Below are 27710 nucleotides of genomic sequence, written 5' to 3' on the forward strand. Positions count from 1 at the left end.
TAAGAATTAACTATATATTATAAATTAATATGAATTAACTAATACTATAAATTACTAATATTGTTCACAGTTTATTGTAGACAAAATTTTGGCTGTTTTCTTTATATATATATATATATATATATATATATATATATATATATATATATATATATATATATCGCCATATCGAGTCCAATGTCCCACCCTGTTAAACAGCTTTGATGCCCTGTGTTTTTTGTGTGATGTTTGTCACATATTATTTGTTCTGGTCGTGTTAATTAGCCTAGTGCTGTTTAACACAAACATAAATACACACTTCTGTCGTTTAGTTTGTCCTCACTGCACACATACTACACATTGGGTCCTGCTTTATAGAGCAATAGGTTTTTCCTCATGTCTGTCCTTGTGAATGTCAGCGTGATGTGTGTGTGTGTGTGTGTGTGTGTGTGTGTGTGTGTGTGTGTGTGTGTGTGTGTGTGTGTGTGTGTGTGTGTGTGTGTGTGTGTGTGTTTGTGTGTGTGTGTGTGTGTGTGTGTGTGTGTGTGTGTGTGTGTGTGCGCGCATTTCCAACCGTGGGACCTGGAGAGATGTCAATATGGGATAAATTCAATTTGGCAAAGTGTGGTGTGCACAGTGCATTCTTTAGAGACAAAGCCCAGGGAGGAATAACAGGCCTCGTCTGGGGTAAAACTCCCAGGTTGGCTCTTTGGGATTCAGAAGATGCTTGGCACTATTACCATTTATATTACAGGTATTAGAGGCTGTCTGCTTGCACCCTGCCCTCTCCCATCCTGAACTTGACAATAAACTCCACAAGAACGTTTCAGAATGTCTGCACGCTGCGGGTGCCAAGATTGTTTCTGATTCAGAAAAGAGAGTGTTTTTTTTTTTCGTTTTCCTTTATAGTTTTGGTTCAGAGAGTGTGTGGCTTTACACACCTTAAAGGATATTAAAATTGAAACAGGAATTGGGGATCAGACAAAAAACACCGTGTGGAAATTGTTGGAGGTCCAATTCATCTGGATTGCTCAGCCGAGGATGTGCTCAAGAAGACCACATCTAACATAACGTACACTAACATAAAAATAACCTAGCATGAAAAAATAGCTTGTTTGAAATCCTTGCATATTGTTAGCAGTGTATTTAAAGAGAAATTGTGAATTTATTTGTCACACCTCAGATCTGTTGACCTTATTAAAACAAAACCATTTGTGTGCTGCCAGCGTCCACCCTTGCCATATTCACATGCTTGCATATGGAGATTTAAAAGGGAACTTTTTTCTTTGTTTAATTTAGGAATGATAGAACTGTTAGAATTCATTTATTTTGACAAATAGTAGAATGTTAAACATTCAGTGCTCACTTTTTTTTAGTTGCACGTTTTTGAAACAGATCTTACAGTCTAACTCAGAATTGTTCAAGAGTTCATTGATTATATTAAGTTCAATGAAGGTTGATTAATCTTTGAACTACTGTATGTAGTCATCTGCATGTCTCATCCATAAGGATACAATGATGGAGAACAAGCATTTTTTAGTGGTGTTGAGAACTAAGCAGACTGAGCAAGCTGATATTTAGCTGCAGTTTGACCTTCTTTTCTATTAATATACCTGGAGGTGGGAAATAATTGGTCTTAATTACAAGTTAAATACAAATTAATTGTATTCAGTTGAGTTGCAGTCACTAAAAACAGTCCAGTACTTTACAGTCAAACTCATTTTTTTATGTTGAAAAAATTAAGCTTTTTAATTACTTAAAATATACATTTTTTAGCATGTGTTACCCTACCACGTTGCATTCAACCCTGTTACTGCATGATTTCCTCTTTTCACAAAGCATGTAACTAATTTCTTAAAAGAAATTACCCTTTTAGTAGTAATATGCAGTATGGCAAATTATATTTTTTTTCTTCAGTTTTTGCCAATGTTTGTTCATTCAACCCTGTTACCCTATTTATTATAAGAATATATTCTTAAATGGTTAAAGGGTTACTGTTTTTAAACAATTAAATCATGCAAATTATGTTCAAAACTCTATTTAAACTTCTGGTAACATAGTTGCTTATCTATCTATGTGGTAACAGAATTGCCTAATTATTCATTAGAAAATTAATTTTGATAAACATTTTCTTATGGTTAAATAAACACATTTTTCTAATTATATGTGTAAAAATATATGGGGTTTTTTTTCAGAGTTCACTTTTAAGAGTTTCAGGCACTTTTTTTTCTTTGTGAAAGTGTCCAATAAGAGCAAACAGATATAAAGTAAAGGAGGAATGATGTTGGAGCTGTGGAGCGGACATTCGGTCAGCGAGAGCAAGGACTGATGGGAAATCTTTAGGCTCAGCTCCCTGCGGACCGCAGTACTCATTTATCTCCTTTGCTTTCTCATGGTGACGGCCGTTGTTTTAAAGGGATAAAGTGCCGAAATCAATATGTGTCCCGTCACTCAAATTCAGCACTAAGAGGAATGGATCAGCTAGGGTGTGTGTGTGTGTGTGTGTGTGTGTGTGTGTGTGTGTGTGTGTGTGTGTGTGTGTGTGTGTGTGTGTGTGTGTGTGTGTGTGTGTAACCATGCCACCACAACAGCATATGGAATATTTATTAAGATGATCCATTAACTTGTCACCTACCAGCTGATATGATTAATTACACATGCATTAGACTTGAGTTCTTGTTGCATTCTTAATGTCATGCTTTCTGCTGTTAAATATGTGATGAGAAAGATAAAGATAGGTGTGTTCTCGTTTCTCCGAACATCTAACAAAACAAACTTTAGAGAACTATTTGTGACCTTAATTCCGTTGTATACTGTGGCAAAATGGCCCAAGCGTCTGATTGGCTGCCCCAGTTATTCAGGTGAGCGTTATTGTCTTCTGGGGTCAAACTTCTGGTTGACCTTGTGCAAGACCATCTCTTATTTCTCCACAAATGTAACAAAACAAAATTTAGCAAGTCGTTTATGACCTTGACTCCATCTGAGGAACGTTAGCTCAAGCATTTGATTGCTGGTGAGCGTTATCTTCTTCTGAGGTTACACCTTTTAGTTGGTCTTTGTGTTTAAAACTGTCCCGATCTTGACATAATTAACATCCGAAACAGCGTGGGAGTTGATGTGAATAGCACAAGGGTCCGTGAGACAAATAGACTAGAGCTTGTGCACTCATCCAGAACGTGTTGCATGTAGACGCACTCTGCCACCTGCATTGTAATGCGGCCCCATCCTAAAGAGGAAGTGCCAGTTTGTCAATACTTCATTTGCTCTTTGATTTTGAAAACTTGAGCCAGTCGCCTTTGTGCAAACACAGTGTCCACATCAGGCAAGGTTTAGAGCTCTTAATGACAGGTTATTCTCTGGGTTATATATTATTTCTGGTATTCTTTCATTATTTCTAATTCAAAACCCTGTTGACCTTGATGGATGACTGAGCTGCAAACAAACACCGGGGACACAGATTGAGTCTTTTATAAAACAAAAGCTAAATTAATTCAGCAGCGATGCCTAATTGGCTCCTGTTTGAATTGAGAGGCAGGTCAATATGTTTGCACAGGAAGACAAAGACAGAGAAACCCTGCCAATCCCAGACATCTGTATCCCTGTGAGCCAAAACGAGATGCTCCTGATTGGTTTATAATTAGGAGGTCAAAGGACACTTCCTCCCACGCTTTGAAGTTCTGAGCCATTGATGGTCTTGTAGCAATGGGGAGCCAACAGCCGAAGGGAAGCGTAGTCCTAGACACTGACCTTGACCCTGATGGGAATGTGAGCAGAAAGGATGTAAAGACCTCATGTGGTTCAGAGAAAGGGGTAGTTGTAGTCATTTTGGGAGATTTAAAGCGATTCCAGCATTGAAGAACAGCAGGGCTTCTGCATTCAAAGCCTCTCTGACGGCAGACAGGCTTGTTTTGGTGTTGTCCGTCGTCAACTCGGCAGGGTTACCTTGCATGTTTTTCAGAAACAAAAGAACGTAAGAAACCAAGTTTAGCCTCCCCTGAGGTGATGATGCCTGTTTTTTCCCTTCGTCCTCCATTTGGTGTGAGGAGAATTGCAGTCTCTCCTCAGGAGAAGATCCTAGATGAATCCATTTGTTTACCTCGGGCTCTGTTGGCTTTGTGAATGTTGATGCTGTGGAAACCCCCTCAGAGTTGTTGCAAGGACAACTTCTCAGAGGTTTGATTCACCGTGTTTTCTTGTTTATAGTCCTATGTATCTCATACATTTGAAGGGATAGTTCACCCAAAAGACACAAAATGATCAGTCTGTGCAAGAAACTGAACAATATTTATATAATCTTTAACCTCTTATGCACCAAAATGTCCAAAATCCAGTGGGTGACACGTGCATAAAGTTGCCTACATCTTGGATGCCCTGGGGGTAAGCAGATACACATAAAATTTTCATTTTTGGGAGAACTATACCTTTAACTATCAATGAGTCCTTTTTTCTAGTCAAAAACTGTCCACTCTATCAGGAAAACGTCTCACAAATGTGACCAACCATAGTTAGCTTTAGGGGCTTTTGCACCAGAGGAAACTTTTCATAGTTCCTAGACCTATTGGTGGTAGTACCCACTTTTTGGCGTGTTTGCACTGCAGGAACAAGGAATGGTTTTAATTCTAAGAACTCTGTTTGGGGGAACTAAATTTTAGAAAAGGGTCTAAAACAGTTCTGTAGAAACTACCAGCAATGTAAGTGTACGCTGATTGGCCAAATGCATACGAAACACCGGTTACCCATCATTTGGAAAAAGTAATGTAAAAAATATTTACTCCACGAACATGGAAAACAGTGATAACCGCATTGAACAGTGTTGTGTTCTTTTCTCATTCTCAATGATACGCAACACAGCAAGTTGTCATATGTTGTCAAGTTGATATAAGTTGTTATATCGTAACATTCCATCTTCCTCATCACAAAACCCAAGACACACTACAAAAGCAGCTCCAATCAGGGCGTCCTCCATTAACAAGTTGCTGATGTTTTGTCGCTCATAAAGATGTTGCTGTTAGCCGGTGCAAATGTAACCAGGAAAACAGCCCGAGGTTGAAATTGGTTCTTTGAAACCAACATGCTGTCTAGTTCCTATAAGTAAGTTAACTATGTGGTGAAAGCCCCTTTTGTTGTTACTGGAATTTTAGTGGCTGGTAAGTCTCAAAGCAACAAAAAAAAAAAAAAAAGTAATAATTCAAATAATGGCTCAGCAATTTCTCCAGAATGTTGAGTGAGTTTCCCTACCCATGACTTCAGCACATGTTATGTGTCTCAGGATTGAAGCACTGATCTACAGTATGGGCAGGTCTGCTCCGTAGAACAATGCAAACAAGATGACAAGGTAGAGGAAGAAAGCTGATTGTAGATCAAGGCCCGTCTCTCTGTGGAGCAGCAGAACTAATTTAGATTTTAGTCTGTGAATTACCAATCATAATGTTCTTCAAAGCCGTCTCAGAAACAGCATCTCAGTGAGAATTCTGTGAAAGTCGCCATTAGCGCCAGCTGATCATCCTTACAGTGACTAATTTCAGGGACGGTCCCTATGGAGCAGCCTGTGGTTAAGCGTCTTGCTAAAGGGCACAAATGTTATAAAGCTGGATTGTGATCACAGTAACTGCCCAATTCCACCTCTTACCTTGGATTGAACCTTGTATCCTTTGTATTAGCAGCCCAAGGCCTTAGCGACCCTAGGCTACCTCCACTCGTGTGCATAATATTGTGCCTTTTTTCAGTTGTAGCTATTTTTAGTGGTAGCTTCGAAGATTCTTCCATGTTAGAGAGATTCTACCACACAGGAGGAGCATCAGTTGCAGAAACATCTGTTAAAGAGTGCATAATCAGCAAAGCGACACTGTTTGCATATGTTCAAAATCCTACACCTTGAGAAAAAACATCTGCTGCTGTTCTAATATTTGAAAATGCTGCTTTATTGATTAACTGCAGATGATCAAACACTCTTAAGTTGACTGTGGAGATGAAAACACATTATTTGGTTGATCTGGTTTAACTGGTTCACACAGCTAACAGACCAATTTGCAAATATTATTAGGCCTTTTCTGTTGTATCCATAAAATATTAATTTAATTGATATTAAGTAAATTGAATTACCACAAACATAATATTCATCTGTGACACACATTTTGCATATAACCCTGTTTCTGCAAGAAATGTAACATTGCTTAAAATTTCGACGCTTAAGAAATCGCGTCATTTGGACCATATCTATAGACAGAAGTAAGAATATTACATAAATTGTAGTGTTATATTTGTATTTGTTTGTCAGGTACAGTATTCTCATGCTGAAATATTCAACCCTGTTATGAATGTTATTATAAACTATAAAACAACTACTTCTAGTTTTATTATAAGTTTATTATGAATAACTACACACTGACATTTGGTCCCTGGTAGCTAGTTCCTTCTGAGAGACAAAGTAATTTAGGCCACATTTTCAACCCTGTTATTCATTCTGTCTTTTTTTTTTTCATTTTTTTTTTTTTACATTTATTTATTTTCTTTTTTTTGGGAGGGGGGGGGTGTTTATTTTTTTTGTTTATTTAATGTTTTAATGTCAAAAATAAATATAAATACTTCATTTAGCAGAGTTGCAAAATTTTCTTTAGTACTTTCTTTAGAGAACATCTTTTCACTGACAATTAGTTTGAGGGAGGAAAAAAAGTATATTCATGAAAAATACCATATATTTACAAGAAACATAAACAACAACATGTGATGTTATGTGTTTTTTTTTTCAGTTCATTAAAATAAATACTTCAGGGGAGCAGAAATGAAAAAGGCTTTCCATCACTACACTGAATAGTCATTTTGATGAAGGACGTGTGCTATCAATCTGCTGAGCCTTGGAGTGTCTACTTAATAAATTTAGACATGCTTAGAATTCCTCTCTGCTGCCCAATTTTCTTGACTCCTCTCAAAACACAGCCTATTGTTTTACAACATCTAAAAACAATAATATCTTGCTCTCTGTTAGCATATTCATACTCTTTAGCTCCATCTGTCTTGTGTATATTTGGCTAACAGCAAGTGTATGTAAGTGATATGTGTAACCAGAGCGGAGGATTTCACAAGCCGCGTCTGACCTGTGTGCTAATGAAACTCTGCAAAGATCCGCTCAAACACACACAGACACACACTTACCCAAGTACATACAAGACACAGATACCTGTGAGTGACCTGTGTGTTAATGATCTCAGAGTAGACACTCGCTCCTCTCTCTTACACACACACACAGAGCTGTCAGAGTGCTGCTTATGCCCTTTACATATTTGCTTTGGCTTCTCTGGCCTGTCAGAAGTAAAAGCCTATGTGTGTTTATGTTTACACAGAAATGTCGATATTATTGCTCTTTGCGAGTTGTTTGCTTACAAGCTCTTTTTTCCTCTTGTATTTACACATTTCCTGGTGAAACAGGGAAGTTGGGGTGGGACAAATCCAAATTTTTTTTTTTTTTTTTCACAGCTATGAACCATGATTTCTGCTCGTTAGTTGGTTATACATAGTTAGACATACATAGACAGTACAACTAACAATGTACTACCAACTAACAAGAAGTCAGTCATGTACAGAGATGGTATTATGGGGCAGGGCTTTCACATTCTAGAGCATTTGATTGGACAACAGTCTGTGTAGTGCAAAATGAGCCATCAATAATTCATGCATCGTGGTACTCTTGTGAACACATGTCGAAGACTAACATGAAAGAGAAGAAACTGTTGAATTAAGTCATTATTTAATTATTTTTTCTTTGCACACAAAAACTATTCTCATAGCTTCATAAAATGATGGTTGAACCACTGATGTCACATGGACTATTTTATCGATATCCTTACTAACTTTCTGGGCCAAGAACGTGGTAGTTCCGTTTCTGTCTATGCAGGGTGACTTAGGTTTGTGCAAATGTGAAAGATTTCCCACTTTATGTGTCTGTCAGCCAAAAATCAAATCTGCAGTTGTATTTGTAATACCTACAGGTTTGTTAAAATCCCTGAATCCAAGTATGAAAATAATGAATACCCATAGTAAGCACTACTAATGATTGTGTAGAACTGTTTAACTGCATAAAGCCTCTAGTGGGTTAATCATCATATTTAGTTTTTATTGTATTTATTCATCTATTTTACATTGCTTAAGCATAATGCTCCATTATTGTAAATTCTGCTCCATTGCATTTTGATTGAACGGTGCCCTTTAGTTTCTTTGTGCGTTTGCATGTATTTGCATGCGTGCGAGTGTGCACAACTGTTTGTGTTTATGTTACGCAATAAAGGTGACCTGACACAAGGTTCATTCTCTCCCTACTGCTGTAATTTTTATTCTTTCATGAATCAGAATAAATTATTGACATTTCTGTAATGAAGCCTCTGGTGGTTTAGTGTTAAGCATAGTCTATCACCCTCCTAGTGCAAACTCCATGGATGTTCAGAACAAAGAACCTACTGCTACAGATATATGTCCTCACATTCTATATATATTCTTACATTTATATATAATAGGTGTGTGTGTGTGTGTGTGTGTGTGTGTGTGTGTGTGTGTGTGTGTGTGTGTGTGTGTGTGTGTGTGTCAGTAAAACCAATTACTAACTGTTTTCAGTACTCATATACACAGCTGCTTTCAGATGCCTGCGGGTATGAACCATCAAATACACTTCAAAATTCAGTCAGTAAAGTACATTTTTACTAATTCCTAGTAAAAATGTACTTTACTTTATATATTATGTCAGTATTCCAGCTGCTCTCAACAATCAATAAAACAAAGACTATATCAACATCATTGGTTTTTACACTTGCTTATCTCCGTGTAAAGACTGGCGGGTCTTTCGTGTGATTCTCAGGGTAATGTTAATCGTTCTCTGTCTTGTATGGAGGACGTGTCACAGTCTGTCTCCTCTCCTCCCGCTTGAATACAAACAGACTGCAGACAGCTTCCAATAGTGAGAGGTTAAGATACTCACGACCCTGTTATGTTAATCTCTCTCTCTCTCTCTCTCTCTCTGGTGCTTACTTTCATTTGAGAGCATGTTCTCAGAAGTTGTCCAGATATTTATGTCATTAATCACTGGCTGTAAGACACAACGGCGCGGATGGAGGCGTTAAGCTCAGGCCCGTAGGCTCATGAATTCTCTGGCATGCGGCGTGCGATTTGTGATCTGAAACTATGGAGGTGTTTGAGACTGAATTAGATCAAAGTGGGCCTCGTGTGAGGATTACAGAGGCGAGAAAATGCAGCAGGCATAATATTGACAATGCTAAGAGAAGTGAGGAGAAACAAGCTGATGTGGTAGGCAACAAGGCTTTCTTTCTTGATTTTAAGAGCTTTGGATTGAGGGCTATATACTGTATAATGCTACTGATCTTCTGTGGTGATGTAAAATTCATTGTCGATGTTTGTAATGCCTCCGTGTTTTCTGATGTTATTGTGAAAAAATAATGTGTATGTTATTCCAAAGAATACTTCATCATAATGTAAATACTCTCCCTGTCTCTAAAACAAGTTTCTTTTCATCTGATGTAACCCCTCCCCTAACCACATGACTCCATTCTGACATGTGCTCAATGCCATAAAAATTTGAAATTTTTTAAGTTTAAAACACGTGAGGCAAGCTTTTATAAATGTACTCTCATATTGGTTTCATTTGTTTTCTTAACAATAAAAATATAAATAAATAAATATTATTAGTAGTAATATTATTAGTATTGTTGTTGTTATTATTTTTATTATTATTATTACACCAGTTTTAAGAATAATTTTTTAAAAATGTGTTGTATCATACACCTTATACACCTTAAATACTTGTGTACATATCTTTATCAATATTCTTGAAATCTGAAATATATTTATAATATATATAAAAGTTTTTTTATGAATTAATTAATTCAGAAATATTGTTAATTTTTGGGTCGCACCAAATGACAACCTTGCCTTACCATGCAAACATCAAATTATCTGATTACCTGATATTTTAAGATAATTATTGACCTTGACATGTCCGTTCTATGATATCAAACCTATTTGTTTGTTTCTTCTTCTTCTTCAATGTTATATCAGTACAGTTGTATCACCCTCACATGTTTGATTTCACTCTATAACAATACTTTTGAAATCAGAAATTACAAACACTATCATCATAGAAGAGCTCTAATTAGTCATTATGTATGAATTGCATTTTTAATACACTGGCAGCATTACTCATCCCTAACCATCATCACTATGACAACAGAATGAAGGAGCGACTCTGGTTTAAGGGGAAGTTCTTCTAAAATGTAAGACTTTATGGTCCGTCTAAGTCTTTGTATTTAGCTGTTATTGTTTCCTCCTTCTCTAACTCTCTCAGGAACTCAACAGGATTCTGCGCTGTTTCTCTATTGCTAAATCTACCCCTTTTACTGACACAATACTGATCACTATCTGCCAACGAGAATACCGTTCATCTTTGTTGTCTTTTTTTTTGGAAGCGTTTTTGTGGGAAAAGGTATTGACAATGGAGAATAACAGACGGCTGCTGCCAATTTAGACAGGCGTTGCAGTCCGTGGAGATTTGAGCACATTTATTAGCCTGATCTACTGCCAAAGATCCCATCAGAGTGATAAGAGGATGGACAGGGCCTGGCGTTTGAAAACGGAAACACGAGGAAGCCGAGCGCTCTCGGGAGATTACAGGATGAGACAGATTAGAGGATATGAGATTATGAGATATTAGATTTGATAATGGACTATGTGTGTTTTGTCTGTGATAATGTAAGAATTACAATCTGATTGGCTAAAGGTCTCCGACTAACAGGATTCTCACATTTCTCTCTCTCTCTCTCTCTTTCACACAGATGCAGATCTTCATGTATAACTCAGACGACTTTGACAGTCTTAACACAGCCATACGGGAGAAGCGAGTAATCGCGGCCATGGCTGTCTTCTTTCAGGTGAGAACTCGCTGGGTTCAAAAGCGTCTTCATGTTCAGCCGCTGAGCTTTGTCAGTGCTAAGTGCTGGCATTAAACAGCATTGATTTTGCAAGGAGGGTTTCGCTCGTCCCATTAAGTTCAACGATACTGAAGCTTCACACTCACAGAAAACTCACTGCCGCTGTTTTCTATATGGAAAAACACACACGTATTCACTCCCTTTCTGCGCTGTTCTTTTGTCAACCCCACTGTGATAATTACAAAACAGCAATTTAAGGCTCGCAGTCTTTTACCAGGAGCTGTGTGTGTGTGTGTGTGTGTGTGTGTGTGTGTGTGTGTGTGTGTGTGTGTGTTTGTGTGTGTTTGTGAGTGTTTGGTTTTTTATATTTGTTTGTTTATTTTTGAGAGATTGTTAATGTGTGTTTGCAGTCAGGCTGTAATAATCCAGAGTTCAAAAGATTCATCAAACACTTCAAAGAAACAATTGAACATAGACGGAGGGAGTGAATGGGTCAGGTTTTGCCTACAAAATGTACCCGCAAACACAGTAAAACATTTTTAGGTGATTTCAAGTATTTATTTTATTTATGTTTAGATAATGCACTTTAATGTTTTGTTTTTTTGTTGCACAATCATCCTATTTGTCACCTATTGATGTCAATGTAGTAGCACTGCACAAAAACAAACATTTTCAGTTACAAGTAACAATGTATTATTATATATTATAAAGTTATATGGACTTGTTTTGGTTTGATAGCGAATAGTTCCACTGGAAACTAAAATGGGAGAAACTGGAGAATGGCAGACGTTAAAATAAATTAATGCTTTTATTTAGCAAGGATGCATTAAATTAATTAAAATGATAGTAATTGTATTTATAATGTTACAAAGATTTTCTATCTTTCTCTCTGTATTTCAAATAAATGCTGTTCTTTTGAATGTTTTTATTCATCAAAGAATCCTGAAAAAAATAAAATCACAATATTTAGTAACACTGTTTTCATCATTGATAATAAGAAATGTTTCTGTAATAACTGTAATATTTCCTAATATTACTGTTTTGCTGTATTTTGAACAAATTAGTGCACCCCTTATTTCAAAAACTTAAAAAAAAAAAATCTAGATATCATTTGTTAAAAATTTACAGAGAAGCAAAAATGCATGCATATATAGATGTTTGTTGCAGACATTAAAACTTTAGCTTAACTTTAAAGAACACATTTATAATCTGAGAAATCCACAAAGTGTATGACATGACAAGGTTTTCCATTCGAAAAGGATGTCTAAATCTCACCTGACTAGAGTTTTATATATTTCCCCCTAAACCCTCACTCATCTGTCTCATTCTGCATCTGTCTCATATCTTTGTAGCATGTGTCCCGCTCGATATCTCTTTTTATTTGGAACTCACACTTTCTTTATTGCCCGACCATTTAGTCTTTCTGTCCCTGATTAAAGAAGATAGCAGTCGTAACATCCGTCATGATATGTTCATGGGCTTATTTACAAGACAAACATTTATTCCACAAACTAAAGTGCAGCTATTAGCTGCTAGCATGTCCCCAAAGATTGTCTCTTTAATACACTTGAAACCACAGGCTTGTTGGTGGTCCGCGACACTATAAATCGTTTTAGGTTGTATATAATTTATTGTTGGTTATTGTTTCAAGTTATTGTCTTGTGCTGCTTTATAGCTTGCAGTTATTTGCATTTCTCATTTAGTTTTAATCAATTGCAGGGCTTTTTTTTTTTGTTTCTTTTTTTTTCTTTCTCTCTCTGTTACAGCTCACAGCTGCCGTATTAAAAACCTCACTCTGAGCTCAGTACAATAAATGGGCATTTTTATTTTCCATCTGCTAAAATGTACTTTGAACTTTATTGATTTGCATGTGCTATTTTTACTCGTGAGGTGGAACAGAGCTCTTAAACTGAGTTTAAAGCTGTTTGCTGCTATTTATTTTACCTCAGGGTTTGTTCTACAAGGCAGTCCAGGTGTTTGTGGGTTGTGGGTGACCTCTTGCATACAGGCTCATTTGTAGAATGTTTTCACTATTCAAGCCTATATGAATGCAGTGTAGAATGCAATATGAGCTCTGTTAAAGGGATAATTCACCAAAAAAATTAAGGCCACCCAAGATTCTATTACTGTGGTCCTTGGTGATTAATAAAGTGCAAGTCAGTAGCTACTGTAATTTAACAGTCAAAAAAAGCACATACAGGTAAGACTAAATTAATACCCGTGGCTCTTGAAAATACATTGAGGTCTTATGAAGCACAATGATTGGTCTGTGCAAGAAACTGAACATTATTAACAACATCATTACCTGTAATCCTGAGCCTCAGGCAAACAGTCCGGAGTGATGTTTGGTTCACAAACAAATTATTCTTTTGAACTGGTTCTTTTTAGTGAACGTTCTGCTACGACAACATAGGAAACTCAGGTAAAATTCTCTACGTAGGACGGCAGCTATTCCTCACATTCAAGGAATAGTTTACACAAAAATGAAAAATCATTTACTCACCCTCATGTTGGTCCTAACATAAATGACTTAGGAACACAAAAGAATATTTTCTGAAGAATGCTGGCAGCTAAACAGTTTTGTCATTTGTCATTTCGGAATGACATGAAGGTAAGTAAACGATGACAGAATTTTCACTTTTGGAGTGAACTATCCCTTTAAGTTTCCTCAAATGTCAGTCTGATGTTGCTGACCTGCAGAGACCTCACACTGTCTCTCTCTCTTTCTTCGGCCCGACATTTTTGGCCCCGTCATTTTTCACACACACTGGCCTTAGCTGTCCTGAGGGGAGCGAGTCCTGCTACTAAAATAAGAAAAATATGCCAGTTGCTGATTCCGTGTTTTGTTCTCCACAAAGTGCCATTCCAGCCTCCTCTTGCTACAAAGAAAAAAAAAGGATTGAGTTTTCAGCAACAACACCTTAAGAATCCGTCTGTCATTCTTTGTCAACCTATTTCTCTGTCTGTCTGTTTTTCTGTCTGTCTGTCATTGTTTGTGTGTATTGTTCTGTCTGGTTTTCTATTGGTCTGTCTGTCATTGTGTCTTTCTAATGTTGTCTCTGGCTATCTGTCATCCTGTCAAGCTGTCAGTCATTCTTTTCTGTCTGTTGTTCTGTTCGCTCTCTACTTGTCTGTCATTCCTACTGTCTGTCATTTGTTTTTGTCCACCTATCTGTCTATCTCTATAATTGTCTTTCATTTTATCTGTATGTATGTACACGTCCTTTTCATCTTTCTTTTCTGTCTGTCTGTCCTTTGTTTTGTCTGTCTCTCTGCTTGTCTGTCCATCTGTCTGCTATCTGTATTTTTGCCCTGAAATTTTCTGAAAATAGCCACAAAAAATATTCACAGAAGCTGGCATGGTATTAAAACAAGCAAACAAACAAACAAACACCCTATTCTGTTTGTTGTCAGTCAGTCTTTCTCTCTGTAGTTTTGACTCTGTGTGTCCTCAGTGACCAATCTCTACATTGAGGCTGAAACATGTCTAAGAAAATTATTCTAGAAAGTTGTTGTATTGCAGGCTTGTGCCGTTCCCTCTCAGTGCCCACTTCCTGCATCGAGCTTCTGGAATTCTCTTTCATGCAAGAAACAGCACAAGAGTGTTCAAAGAGCCTGGAGAGATTTATGTGAGAGAGAGGGTGGCTAAGGACCAGTGGAAGTGTGTGAATCCTTTTCACTCCTGCCTCAGGGGAATGTTGGTTAGATCGGCTATAACCAGCACTGGCCTTCTTGATACACAACCACACGGCGTGCACAGACTTAACAATAGACCTCACCCCTTGGGTCCTCTCTGTCAAAGCCTGTCTCCTGATTCAACCCTATAGGGGCTTCTTGAAAGCACAAACCTCTATTTGATACACCTCCATCCAAGACAAGCAAAGGAAGTGCACCACCTGTTATGGATTTTCCCTGATCTGTGCTTTTTGTAGGGTCAAGATTGTTAAAATTATTTTCAAACCATTTTATTTTTGTATATAGTCAGCACAGAGCAAGCTATCATTCTCTTTCACTAACGCGCACACACACATACACAGACACACACATCAAAGGTCAGTACTGTAGCTTCTCTCTTTCAGGCTTTATTGCATACTGGAGTCTTTTGTCTGTGTTCAACAATTCAGTCAGTTCAGGTGCATCTCAAACACGGGCAGCTTTTGAAGCCATTTGATGCACAATGGGTTCTCTTATGTGAGGAGGTGCTTGTGTGATTGCAATCATTTTGCTTTTTATGACATCAGCGCACTAACATCATGTGTTCCTTTCAGACTATCTACCAGCTTTTTCCTGTGTCAAAAATTTACAAAGCCTTCTATATCCATCCATCCATCAACCAACATAAATTAGTAATTCTTGTATTCATTTTCTCTTTTTTCAGGTGGGGATGAAGGACAATCCTGCAGTAGATCCAATTATTCATGGACTAAGAGGAGTGGTCCATCACGGTGAGTAGATTTTTTAATATATTCATTTACATTTAGTCATTTAGCAGACACTTTTGTCCAAAGCGACTTGCAAACGAGGACAATGGAAGCAATCAAAATCAACAAAAGAGCAATGATATGTAAGTGCTATAACAAGTCTCGGTTAGCTTAACGCATTACACGTAGCAAGTTTTTTTTTTTATATATAATTATTATATAATAAATAAAAAGAAAACAGATAGAATAGAAATAGAATAGAGCAAGCTAGTATTAGTGGCCTTTTTTTTTTTTTTTTGCTTTTGTTAATTGTATAATAAATAAAAAGAAAACAAATAGATAGAATACACAAAGATTAGAAAAGCTTGTGTTAGGTTTTATTTTTTATTTTTTTAAGAAAGGAAGCAGTAAATGAATAGAGTGCAAGTCTAAAAGGGACAAGTTTTTTTTTTTTTTTATAATATAATTGGTATATTATTATATTATATTATATTACTATATTGTACAATATTCCAACAGAATATTGTAATTCAAGTTGAGTGTTCAGTATTGAATTGTATCACATGTAATAATTTTTACTAGTTACATGCATTCGTAATAACAACTGATAATTTGTTGGTGTCCAGTGTGTCTTACATGCTGGAATGAGCAAAGCAGACTCGTCTGCTATTAGTCAGTCTGTTTGTGAAACAGCGCTTCAGTTCTGACAGGATCTCAGCCTCAGGCCCCTGCGGCCTCTGACTAACAGGATGATGATATGATGATGATATTGAGTCAGGAGATCTGGCTGAGAAATCAAGGGTTTGTTGAGCAGAAAGTGTGCTCAAACCTATCACTCTATATTTATACATTTTATTATATATTATATATATATTCCTGTCATATATCTAGGCTGGCGAACAGACAAACACTCACACATGCATACACATCATCTACTCGCTGTAGTTTTGTCTCTGGCTTTGACGGGAATGTGGGTAATTTAGTGCTCTTGTTTTTTTGCAATCTCCGTTGTCTGATGACAGATGTAAGGGTAGACACTTAGGCACCAAATGGATGAACAGAAGTGGTGTTAGAGGAATCACAAACTGATACACAAACATAAAAAAATACCAAAAGCTAGCATTGGTCCATCATAATACTTTTCATCATTTAAGATACAATTAGAATGAGCTACTTATAGTATAACTTTATACTTATAAAGTATTCAAACATTTAAGAAACAGCATACTTCCCCTTTAAAGATTTTAAATATTGGCTAACTGTGCTAGGGGCAGCGAAAGATCATTTTGATTTCACAAGATGACAGTACTCTGAAAATGACCTTACGTCAGTTGACCCTCTTAAAGTCATCTACAATTTCCTCAATGTTCCTTCTGTCCGCTTCCAGACATTAAAAGCTCTGAAATGATGAAGGCACCACCAGCTGCTCCCAGCATGAACTGAACGGTATATTCCAGAATACTGAGATGAAACAGCAAGGTCTTTCCCTGATTCAGACAGAGCAAATTGACGTCTTTAAGGGTTTCTTAGTTAATATACTCTTGTTCTGCCTGCTTTTCAGTCATCTCAGGAACATCTCTCTATGTGTCCATGCGAAGTTTAAAGGCACGCCGAGGCTTTGATGGTAATTACCGTCCTGCGATTTGTGCTGCCCACTGAGACAGTCGTAGAAAGTGAGCAAGAGAGAAAGAATGACGAAGTCGTGGTGTAATCCGGAACGCCGTGGTACTAAAAGCATCGCAGTGTCATTCTGACAAAGAGGTCAGCTCTAATGCAGTGTAATAATGGCACTCACTTTAAACGGCGCCCACACAAAAGGGATTTTACCAAGCCTGAAAATAGTTCTGCCTCCCCCTGCTGCCAGATGACAAAGATTATGACACTCTATCTGATGACGGCGATGGGAGTTACCAGAATGTGATATGGCTGATTTACTCAATTTTTACATTTTTTGATAAAAAACGTTGTGAGTCATCAAAAGTCACCACCATGGTGCTCAGGTGTTGCCAGGACGTGGCTATGCGGTTGCTAGGGTGTTTTGTGTGGTTAAAAGAGCTCCATCTGGTGTCTCAGCCCTTAGGATGGGAATCGTAAGATATGTTATGTTAAAATATCCTATTTAATATTCAGTTTTCGTTGACAATTATTTTGGTACTTGTCAGAAATAAACATTTAGGAGAAATAACTAAAACTGAATTTCAATGTGAGCAAAAAAATTCTACTCTGTTCCCTCCTTCATTGTAAGTAAACAGGATTTTTTTTGCACATCACTTCATATCAGAAAATATGGCTACTTTTGAACACCCATCAATTAACCCTTCTCAGTGAGCTTGATTGACTGGCAGTTTGACCAATCATAATGCAGAATCTACCATTTTGTCCAACAAACAAACCAGACAGGAGAGTAGATTAACTCTGGCAGACTTAAACTTGAAAAACGGTGTGCACTGACATCTTTTCCTGGTTGAAATAAAATACCTTCTGATGTTCATTCACGTTTATTTCATGATTTAAGTAAATATGAAAAAATGATTCATTCATGTGCTGCTTGAACTGAGATGCTATAGCGATCTGTTACGACACATAAAAGAGCCAATTTATTTATTGTTTGGATTTCTTAAAAAATTACTAAAATTGAAAGCTGAGATGTTGTACATTCCAGAAGTAACCTATTTTGTTTTGTCTGTCAGCGTGTTGTCTGTTTCTTCTTTGCTCCTCAATGTATTTTTACTGTGTGAGAACATGATGTGTTGTGTGAGAGTGGCATGGCTTGTCGGACATTGCAACCATAACTAAGGGGGCGGGTCTTTGCAAAGGGTCAATTGAAGTACTTTTTGTCCCATATTGGTCTAGTTATAGCATCTACTGTACAGCCAAACCTTGACCCCTTGATTCATACAATAAACTACAAGAGAAGAGCACACAGAGATGCATTTATTCATCCTTTTAATTCACTCTGTCCACACCAGTCAGACTATTGCGGCCTGTTTGCTGGAGCGTGTTGATCTTGTTTGCTCAGTAGGGTTGGAATGGAGGAGTATGTGTGCGTGTTCTCGGTGGGAGGTGGGACAGAGCTGCGTTCTCTCTTCTTATCCCAGACAGATAGGAGCAGGGGGTCCGCACATATTCAGAGCCGTGTCTCCGCTGTCAGCGCCCAGACGTCTATAATTTCAACCTGCTGATCTCCTGTCGAATATGTACACTACGTGCAGAAAGCTGAACCAAACGATTTGCAGCTCAAATGACACGCATGCCGCCGTATGTGAATTCTTAAACCTGTTTCTCCCCAATCCGGCTAGATTTTAGGCAGGGTTCGGTTAGTGTTGGTGCTTAAGAGGTATGCATCCGTGTTGAGAAGCACAAGGTAGAATTTTACACGCTGTATTTAAAGCTCTCGCCTGGAGGAAGAGAAGAGCTGTCTTGTTAAGCGATCATCCATTAGGCTCCTACGGTAAATATTTAACTACACGTTAGAAGCCGACGTGCCGTACAAATGCCCAGTCGCATGTTACAAGGCTGTGCACTCTGTGAGAACAGCCCAGTGTGAACAGCAATGCATTTGCGTTTGCTTCAGATTACAATAGAGTTGAGGCAACACATGCAAGCACATTATACAGGCCCTCTGGGAATATATCACTTGCGAATCCTTAATTCAAGCATGTAAGCTTCATTTTACCGTCAACGGCGGGGACAAATGAGGTCCGTATTGAGCTGCTCGGCTGGGGTCGAGTTCACTCACGACAGTAGTTTCAGAGTTATTGAAGCTATTAAAAGGGGACATATAATGGATAACAGGAAATTCCTCACAGTATGATGTGAAAAGTCATAAAGTACATTTAAGATTGAGTTCCCTTTCCAGTCTACTCAGGCTAGTTATGGAAACGAAGAAGCTTGATCAAAATGTTCACATTTATGACATAGGAAAAGCACGACACATTCTAAACCATATAGTTCACCCATTAGTAAGTAGCTCAAACGCAGGCACCACTGCCACACTTATTTACCTAATTATTGGATTATTTACCAAGATAATGTAATTTATTTAACATAATTTACATTCACATTAATGCCTCTTTACTATTCAAGACGATTAAAATGCTATAAAAGTGTGGAATATGGCCTCTTTCAGCTAAACTTTTGTTTAAAGTGTTACCTACAAATTTCAATTCTCTCATCATCTACTCTCGCTGTCCCAGAAGATTTTTAGAAAAATATAATCCAACTCTATGAGTGTATATATGTGCCAGAGAGGTGAATGAATGCCAGAGAGGATATGTTCCAAAAAGCATTGGATGATTCAGTGTCTTCTGAAGCCAATAGGAATGTATGTGTAATACAAATATTTTAATGCTTTAATATTTTAACCATCACTTTCAGCCAGCTGTCATAAGTGCAATCATGCAAGTTTATGCTTGACCTAAACTAATGTTAAGTGTAACATAAGTGTATTATAAACTTTGCAGCCTTCTGCACTTGTGCTTGTTTGTATGGACTCCTGTTCACTTTTCTCAAATATTTTTTGTTTGTGCTTAACTGAAGAAGGAATGCAATATACATTTAATATAGCATGAGGGTAAGTAAAAGATGAGAGAACTTTGTTTTTTTGGATGAAGTACTCATTTAGGGTGCTTTCACACTAACAATTTTGGTGCGCACCCGGGTTCGATTGACCTCAGAGTTCGGTTGGTTTGGATGATGTGAACATTGTCTTCCGAACTCGGGTGCACACCTGTGAACTGTACCCAAGTCCGCTTAAACAGGGTGATCTGGAGAATGGTTCATGTGAACTCCGGTACGGTTCACTGCTGATGTGAATCTAGTCGTACCAAATCGTGAAACTGAACCACTATTAATGACATATTACCTGACGAAAGTGTCTGACACGCTGCACACAGACCCAAATAATATAATATCAACGCAGTCCAACAGGGGCAGGGGGAGCGATCGAACTCAGGTTCGGACCAGGCAAGCGAACCAAGTGTGAAAGCACCCTTAAAGTCAATATGAAACAGCATTTGCAAACCATTTTACTTCTGTATTCTAATGTATGTCAATCTAAAACAGGATATTTAAAGAGATAGTTCACCCCAAAATTAAAATTGTCATTAATTACTCACCCTCATGTTGTTGCAAACCAATAAGACCTACATTCATCTTCCAAATGCAAATTAAGATAATTTATATATATATATATATATATATGAAGAGTTTGGTTCCAAAACGCGATAAACGCCAATTTTGAAAAAAACGAGTTACCGCCAAAACAAGCTCCCCATTGAACTCTCTCTCTATTCAAAGTTCGATAATCAGTTTTTAACAAAACGCGATATCCGCCGTGTTTCGCTGCCCCTGTTTTTTCCCTTTTTTCTCAAACAGAGACAAACGCCAGTCCTGTTTTTCCGCAAAGCCCTACAGTTCCATTCGACCAATCACCGCGCACCATTCCATGACGCAAACTGTCATGGCCGGTAAACACTCGCCTCAGACTTTTAAGTTTTTATATAGGCTACTAAAATGAATAACTTTGATGGTATTGAGGAGCCAGTGCTCGTGTCGTCTGTGGGAAAGTAGCGGAAGCCGTCAAAAGAAAACCACGAACGGGAAGTCAGAAAGAGAGTCAGAAACTCAGGCGGTGGCAAAATACCGGCGATTGCTTGTTCTCACAGTGAATCAAAAAACTTTTGTCATGCCGACAAACTGACAGCTGACGATCTTGTAAAAAAACTTCGACACTCTCTACTGTCATACCACGAAGGCCGAACAAAATTTTGCTCTAATGTTACGTATGAGTTCAGGATGAATTTGAAATGGTGCTATTAACAGCATTAATATCAGACTGAAATGAATGCAATCTGAAAAAAGGCAGCGAGATGAATGTACTTTTAAAAATTGGTTTAATGGTTTAATATAAGTGATGTTGTTCAAGTTTTTGGGGTTTGTCATATGTATAGACAACCTTTCCTTGTTATTTATTGTTATTTCTTTGCTCAATTTCATACAGAAAGTGAGTTTTTGTTGATGAAATGGATTTGTAGCATTTGGGGGAAAAACGCGTTATGGATATATTGCATTTTGGAGAAAAAAAAATGTCTTTGTTTAATAAATGTTTAAAATCAAAATATGGATTTGATTTTGTTATGTTATTACAAACTCATAATGATATATTATAGTTTGAAACAGAAAATAACAGTTTTTCATACAAAGAGTCTTTTGGGAAAGAAAATGCCTTTTTTCTCAATTTAACAATTTTGGATTTATAGCGTTTTGGAACCAAACTCTTCATATATATATATATATATATATATATATTTGCACGCAAATAAAACAAAAATAATGACTTTGTTTCCTCTCTTTCCTGTCAGTCTTAGATGCGCGTTCATGACTGTACCACGATGCATGCTCTCAGACTCTCGTGAATGCACGTCAAAGACTGATATGGAAGAGAATAAATTGTTGAATTAAGTCTGTATTTTTGTTTTCTTTGCACACAAAAATTATTAGCTTCATAAAATGAATAGACCACTGATGTCACATGGACTATTTTATCGATGTCCATACTAACTTTCTGGGCCATGAACATGTCAGTTCCATTGCTGTCTAAGGAGGGTCAGAAAGCTTGGATTTCTTCAAAAACATTTTAATTTGTGTTTCAAAGATGAACAAAGATCTTACAGGTTTGGAACGACATAAGGGTGAGTAATTAATGACAGAATTTTCATTTTTGGGTGAACTATCCCTTTAATGAGAAACGAGGATGGGATTTGATCGGGAATTGAAGTATCCAAAAAAATAAACATTTCCTCCCTACTGTACTGGCTATGCACATTCTCCTAGTGTGCAGCAGCTGATGTAACCTCATGACGGACGCTTTGGCAACGGCACTGCGTGTGGCGGAGGGAGTCGGTGGCATGCTGGGTCCAGACATGGATGTGTGACTGGAGTGTTTGCCCCATGGCTGTGTGTGCGTGTGACAGAAAAGCGCTCTGTGACATCCATTACCATGCCACTGAGGCACGGCGAAAGCTTCTCTCTCTCTAGTTCTACATTCTCAGTCCAACCTTCAGGGGATTACCATTCATTCAACCTTAACTTCAATATACACACAACACAAGGCATGTTAGTCTCCCCATTTATACACTAGCCATCTAGGCGCATATAAATGAGCTCATGCTTCTGTTTATTTTGCTCTCTCTCTCTCTCTCACTCAGTGAGTGATAATGAGACTGCTATCAGATCGCAGTATCTCTAAACCCTGCTGTGATTGGTAGTGGCGTTGAGTGTTGCGAGTTCGTGTTCGTCCCATCGCGCGCCACACCAGTCGTTGAGGATTGTTCACTCAACCGAATGCCTCTTCTCAGGGGTGCATAAATCAAAACACAGAAATGAGCTCTCGGTTTCTCTACGGAATGTATTACAAGTCCATTAATTCAGTCTTCCAGGAGTGTTTTGAAGTCTTCATTGGCCAGGTCATCACTGCTCTCATAGCAATACATTTGAAAGACATGGAATCGCACAAATGGCCTACTGACGGGTCAACAGTGGCAACTATGCATTTTTAGGCTCAGGCTGTACTATGATCAAATGTTTAGAATTCCTGCAAGGATATTTCCAAATCAGATGCCGTTTTCATGCTAAGCTCCTTTGAACAGGATTGCTAGTGTTAGGTTTGGAATATGGGTCAGCATACTGGCAATGTACTTTATTCTTTGTGCGTCATCATCGCTGCACATCAAACCGATTGACTTTCTCCATCTGTTTATCTTGATTTCAAGCAAAACGTTTGTGCATTCGAAAATCAGAACAAGAAATACTCAAGTGGAAAGCTGTGTAATTCAGCGGTTCTCATTTTATCATGTCGCCAGGCCAGCCATATGTTGGGCAGGCATTGTTGGATGGAACTGATAAGCGTTTCAATCAGAGGAGGATTATGGGTAGAAATCTGCAGATTGTGTCCTCTCGAGGATTGAGTGGCTTTAAAATGCTAAATGCACAACTCATCCAAAGCTTGAACATTTAGTTTGGTCGGTGTCCCTTTTTGAACTAACACAACAAGTGGAGAAAAACAATTCTAGGACAATACAGAGATTAATCTCAAAGTTACAGCTGCTCCATTTTGCTATGTACAAAAGGAGAAAAAAGTTTTCATAATCAAACAAGCAAGCCGCATAATCAGAGTTTCATACTTTCTAAAGTAAATATGAGTGTTTGCATACTAAAGGCACAGTCATGATGATAGGGTGTTGTGGTTGTTGACTCAAACAATTGAATCTTATGAGCTGGTTTATTTTTAGGGAATCAGAAATGCACAGTATAGTGTGACTAGTGTAGATTCCCGAAAGAATGACTTCTGTAAGTCAGTTATTTTTAGTGAAGCCAAACCATACAGCACTTCTTTTTAGTAAATGAGGAACATAGTATGACTACTGTGGACTGATTGCAGAAAGAATGACTTTTATGAGCAAATTATTTTAAACAAAGCCAGACCAAAGAGCACAACAGGTGCAGTACAACCAATTCTAAAATGGATGACTCTTATCAATCATTTTCTCAAAGAATCAAACACTTACTGTGTTATGTTGTTTGTAGAGCTTGCAAGACCAGTGTAATTACTGACTGTTTGTTCAAATTACTAGGTAGGCATTATGAGTCAGTAGTATTTTATAAAAAAATAAATAGACAAATGAAATGTGTAGTTATGGCTAATTATTTGATTCCATTTACAATATACTGCCTCTAAAAGACTGTGAAATATCATAAAAAAATCAAAAGAATCATTATAACTATATTTATTGTTAAAATTATGTCATTATTTTGCAATGGTATTGCATTTTTTTTTCTCAAATACTAAAAGATTTGTTAATATAACTTTTAAGAAGAACTAAAACACAACAAAATAAAAAAAACTACCATAGTGAAAAATAAATATACTGAAATTTATTTGAAATACATTTATTTTATGCCAAGTATACTACAAATAAATTTACATAATTATGTACTTAATAAAATACCCTGCAATTGTAATTTTAGTATACTTCACAGGTACTGTATACTTAAAGTCTGGTCATTTGGAACAACTAATTTTGTACTTGTTGTACTTTAAATGTGTGAAAGTAGTGCTGAAGTCCAACTACAGATATTCTAATGTATATTTGATTGTGCTAAAGTGGAACTGTTGCAAGTATACTTCAGAATCAATTTAAACATATTGCATTTAAAGACAGATATTATTCAAAGATTATGCAATCCTCATCAGTAGTGACATTAAAACACATTAATATAAAGAAATGTGTATTGTGAGTAGTTCTCCCAATAAAATGTAATTATAATTTTTATATCAGTAAATCTCAAGTGATATGTCAGGAAATATGTTAATAGATTTGAACTATGCTTAGTATGAAATAAGTGCATTTTAAATATAGGACTTTTTTACTAGGGTAACAATATATGCATCAGAAATAGTATATTTGTCAAATACTACTAACCAGATAAAATGCTTCTTCTCAACGTATTTTGTTCTTTTTTGTTTCTCCAGAAAAAGAGACATTTCTAGAGCCCTTCATACTCAGAGACTTGTTGCCGTCCTCCCTCGGAAGCTACTACCGTTACATCGGATCTTTGACCACGCCGCCCTGCAGTAAAGTGGTGGAGTGGATCGTCTTCAGTCGGCCCGTGTTCCTCTCCTACAAACAGGTAGGTCTATACTACACATATGAAGGTGTGTTGAGGTTATTCATGCTATTTGGGTCTTTAAAACACAGCCGAATTATGCCAAAAAAAGATTTTATTATGCATCTTTACTCAAAGCAAAGCTCAAAGTCACAGTTCTACAGAGCAGCTGACCCAGTTGAGAAGTCTGAGGAGTTAAAACTGTTCGAGATTTATTAGATAGAGCTCCTAAACAACACCTGGGCTTTGGGACAACAGCTAAATAGCATGAGAAATAAAAGAAAAGAGCAATGTGTGTAATACCCATTATTGTTCTAATGGACCCTACTTTCGCCACACTGACTCATGCCTCTCCATTAGTATGCGTCACCCAGCTTCGCTTGCGCACATGCATCCTATCCTCCCTCTCGGCAATGCTCCTGAGCTCTGATTGTTAAGGAGAACTCTCCAGTTGAGCTTTTACACTGTAATATAAAAAAACCAAACACCAAAAATGGGGCATCTTCATACTAACAGGCTGCATGAAGAGCTATGTGAAGGCCAGGTGCACTTCCACCAAAGTATAGAGGAAAGAGGACTGGTTTTAGAGCAGAAATCCTCAGGGTGGATACTGTGAGGTGGGCTCTAACTACCAGCACTGTTGGACTCAGATACCGAACAAAGAAGGACGTGATAAGTAAGGGCTGAAGTTTATAGGGAACACAGTGTCTGTTTATGAAGGTTGTTCTCCATCAGAAACCGATCCATCTCTGGACTCTCTGTGACTTCTGATCTCACCACGTGTTAAAAGAGAAACGGCAAACAGAGGCTTTCCTCTCACATATAAAAGATCAAAGGATATCTGTATAAACCTCATCCAGCCATGTAAGATTCCATGTTATTTCAAAGTCTTTTCAAGGTTTGTAACCATATGGTGTAAGACTTTGTAACGATAAAAGTTATATTTTAACCAGAAATAGACAGATAACGCATATTTATTTTGACTCACGAAACAAGACTGAAATGGATTGAAGTACCAAATTTTAGCGTAAATAATTCGTAAAACTGTATATTGCGTAATTCGTAAATGGTTATTCGAATTTTGCTATGCATGTTTATCTTGAATGGGACTTTCCTGTACATCTTCGACAACTTCCTTATATCTTGGTCTGCTTTTAAGTGTGCCGCCATTAGTATCATGCCATTTTGAGTTAAAAATTAGTTACTTAAAAAAAATACCCCAGTGTTCTCTTCTTCTCATGCTCTGTCTAGCCATCTATGAACACAAGTACACATCTTATGCAAAAGCACCACTGAGAAACCAATAGACAGAGGACATCTGAACCAGAAATTATTCCAGGCTAATATGTTGTTTTGCACATGCTACACTTTTTCTTTATTTAAATTTCTGTTGAGACGGAGTGGTAGATACGGTAGATTTGACTAATTTAAAAGCCCGTTTTAGGGGTTTGAATGCAAATCAGAAAACAGACGAAGCAAGAAAACTCTTGAAACGATGATGTCAAAACTTTGTTTTGCGCACATTGAATACAATTTACAATCAAAGTCAAATCAGGCTAATGGGCAAAAATCTTAAAGTTTTAACCATTTTTGACAAGGTATGAAGGCATTTACTTCTTATGTGTAATCACTGAAAAATATGCAATAATAGCCCAGATTTTGCCAGAAGTTACCATCAGTATCCAAATGTTCTGAGTCCATCAGATCTAAACTGCAGGAAGTGATATATGTAACGGTCACAGCTCAGCGAGCTTTCTACAGGAAGACACAGTCCTTTGCGTAGAGCCATAAACGCTGCCCACTGAAGCTTTCTGCTCTCATTTGACACCTCTTAAAGTTCTTTTGTTCCCTTTCGTCTCTGGGTGATTTTGTTTAAAAGGAAACACTGCTGAGGCAGATATAAGTGAGTCTATGGAGGAAGACAGTTGTCCTTCACTCCCCAGTTTTCTTGCTCCTTTGTTCTTCATCAAAGCAGGAAGTAGGTCACAGAGACTGACAGACGGAGCTCTGGGGCACTTTAAGAGCCGATCGATGCTCAGCCAGTCTACTGCATTTGCAACATCTGGAGCATAGGTGGACATCACACACACATATCTTGCAGTTTGCCCCAAGAATGCCCTGTTGCTGTGGTTAGACATAAGGGACTACTCAACCATCAGACTCCAACTTGTCTTTTAAGCAGTGGCACACACACACGCACAGATGTGTGACCCAGAACGGCCCTATTGCTGTGATTTCCCACCAGGGATTACTTAACCTTCTTAGCCATGATGCACAGTCATTGCATAAACACACATACACACACAAATCTGTCCCGGATTACTACTGCGCTAAGATTTTTCCACAATAAGGTGCGTGCTTTTGTAGCCGACGCCCACTCTCAGTAAGCTGTTTACAGTCGCGGTTTTGGCATACGAGGGATTAATCGATGAGGATTGTGATTAGGAAATTATTCGAGAGCACTATATTGATGCAGCGGATCTCGGCGTGCAACCCAAAATCACAGGAAATGATGACACAAATCAGACTCTGTGGTGTATTGGTGCTGGAATGTAGGATTTGACAATGCTCTTAAGGATTTCCGTTAGGGATGGGCGATATGACCAAAATATTCTATATATATAGACAATATATAGATTTTTAATATGTATCAATATAGAGACAATATATGTAGTGATATAGTTATTTTTGCTGGTTTTTATATCAAAATATTTAT

General features: G+C 37.6%; 1 protein-coding gene across 1 annotated transcript in view; it reads left to right on the forward strand.

Annotated features, from left to right (window-relative positions):
• The window catches only part of LOC109098790 (receptor-type tyrosine-protein phosphatase gamma-like), a 234184-nt gene that overhangs the window by 152478 nt on the left and 53996 nt on the right, over positions 1 to 27710 (forward strand). Inside the window, exons 5-7 of the mRNA XM_042733681.1 lie at positions 10812 to 10907; positions 15286 to 15352; positions 24861 to 25018. Of these exons, the coding sequence (XP_042589615.1) occupies positions 10812 to 10907; positions 15286 to 15352; positions 24861 to 25018 (321 nt within the window). The remainder of the gene's footprint in view (positions 1 to 10811; positions 10908 to 15285; positions 15353 to 24860; positions 25019 to 27710) is intronic.

The sequence above is a fragment of the Cyprinus carpio genome, chromosome B11 (genome assembly GCF_018340385.1).
Source record: "Cyprinus carpio isolate SPL01 chromosome B11, ASM1834038v1, whole genome shotgun sequence".
Taxonomy (NCBI): Eukaryota; Metazoa; Chordata; class Actinopteri; order Cypriniformes; family Cyprinidae; genus Cyprinus; species Cyprinus carpio.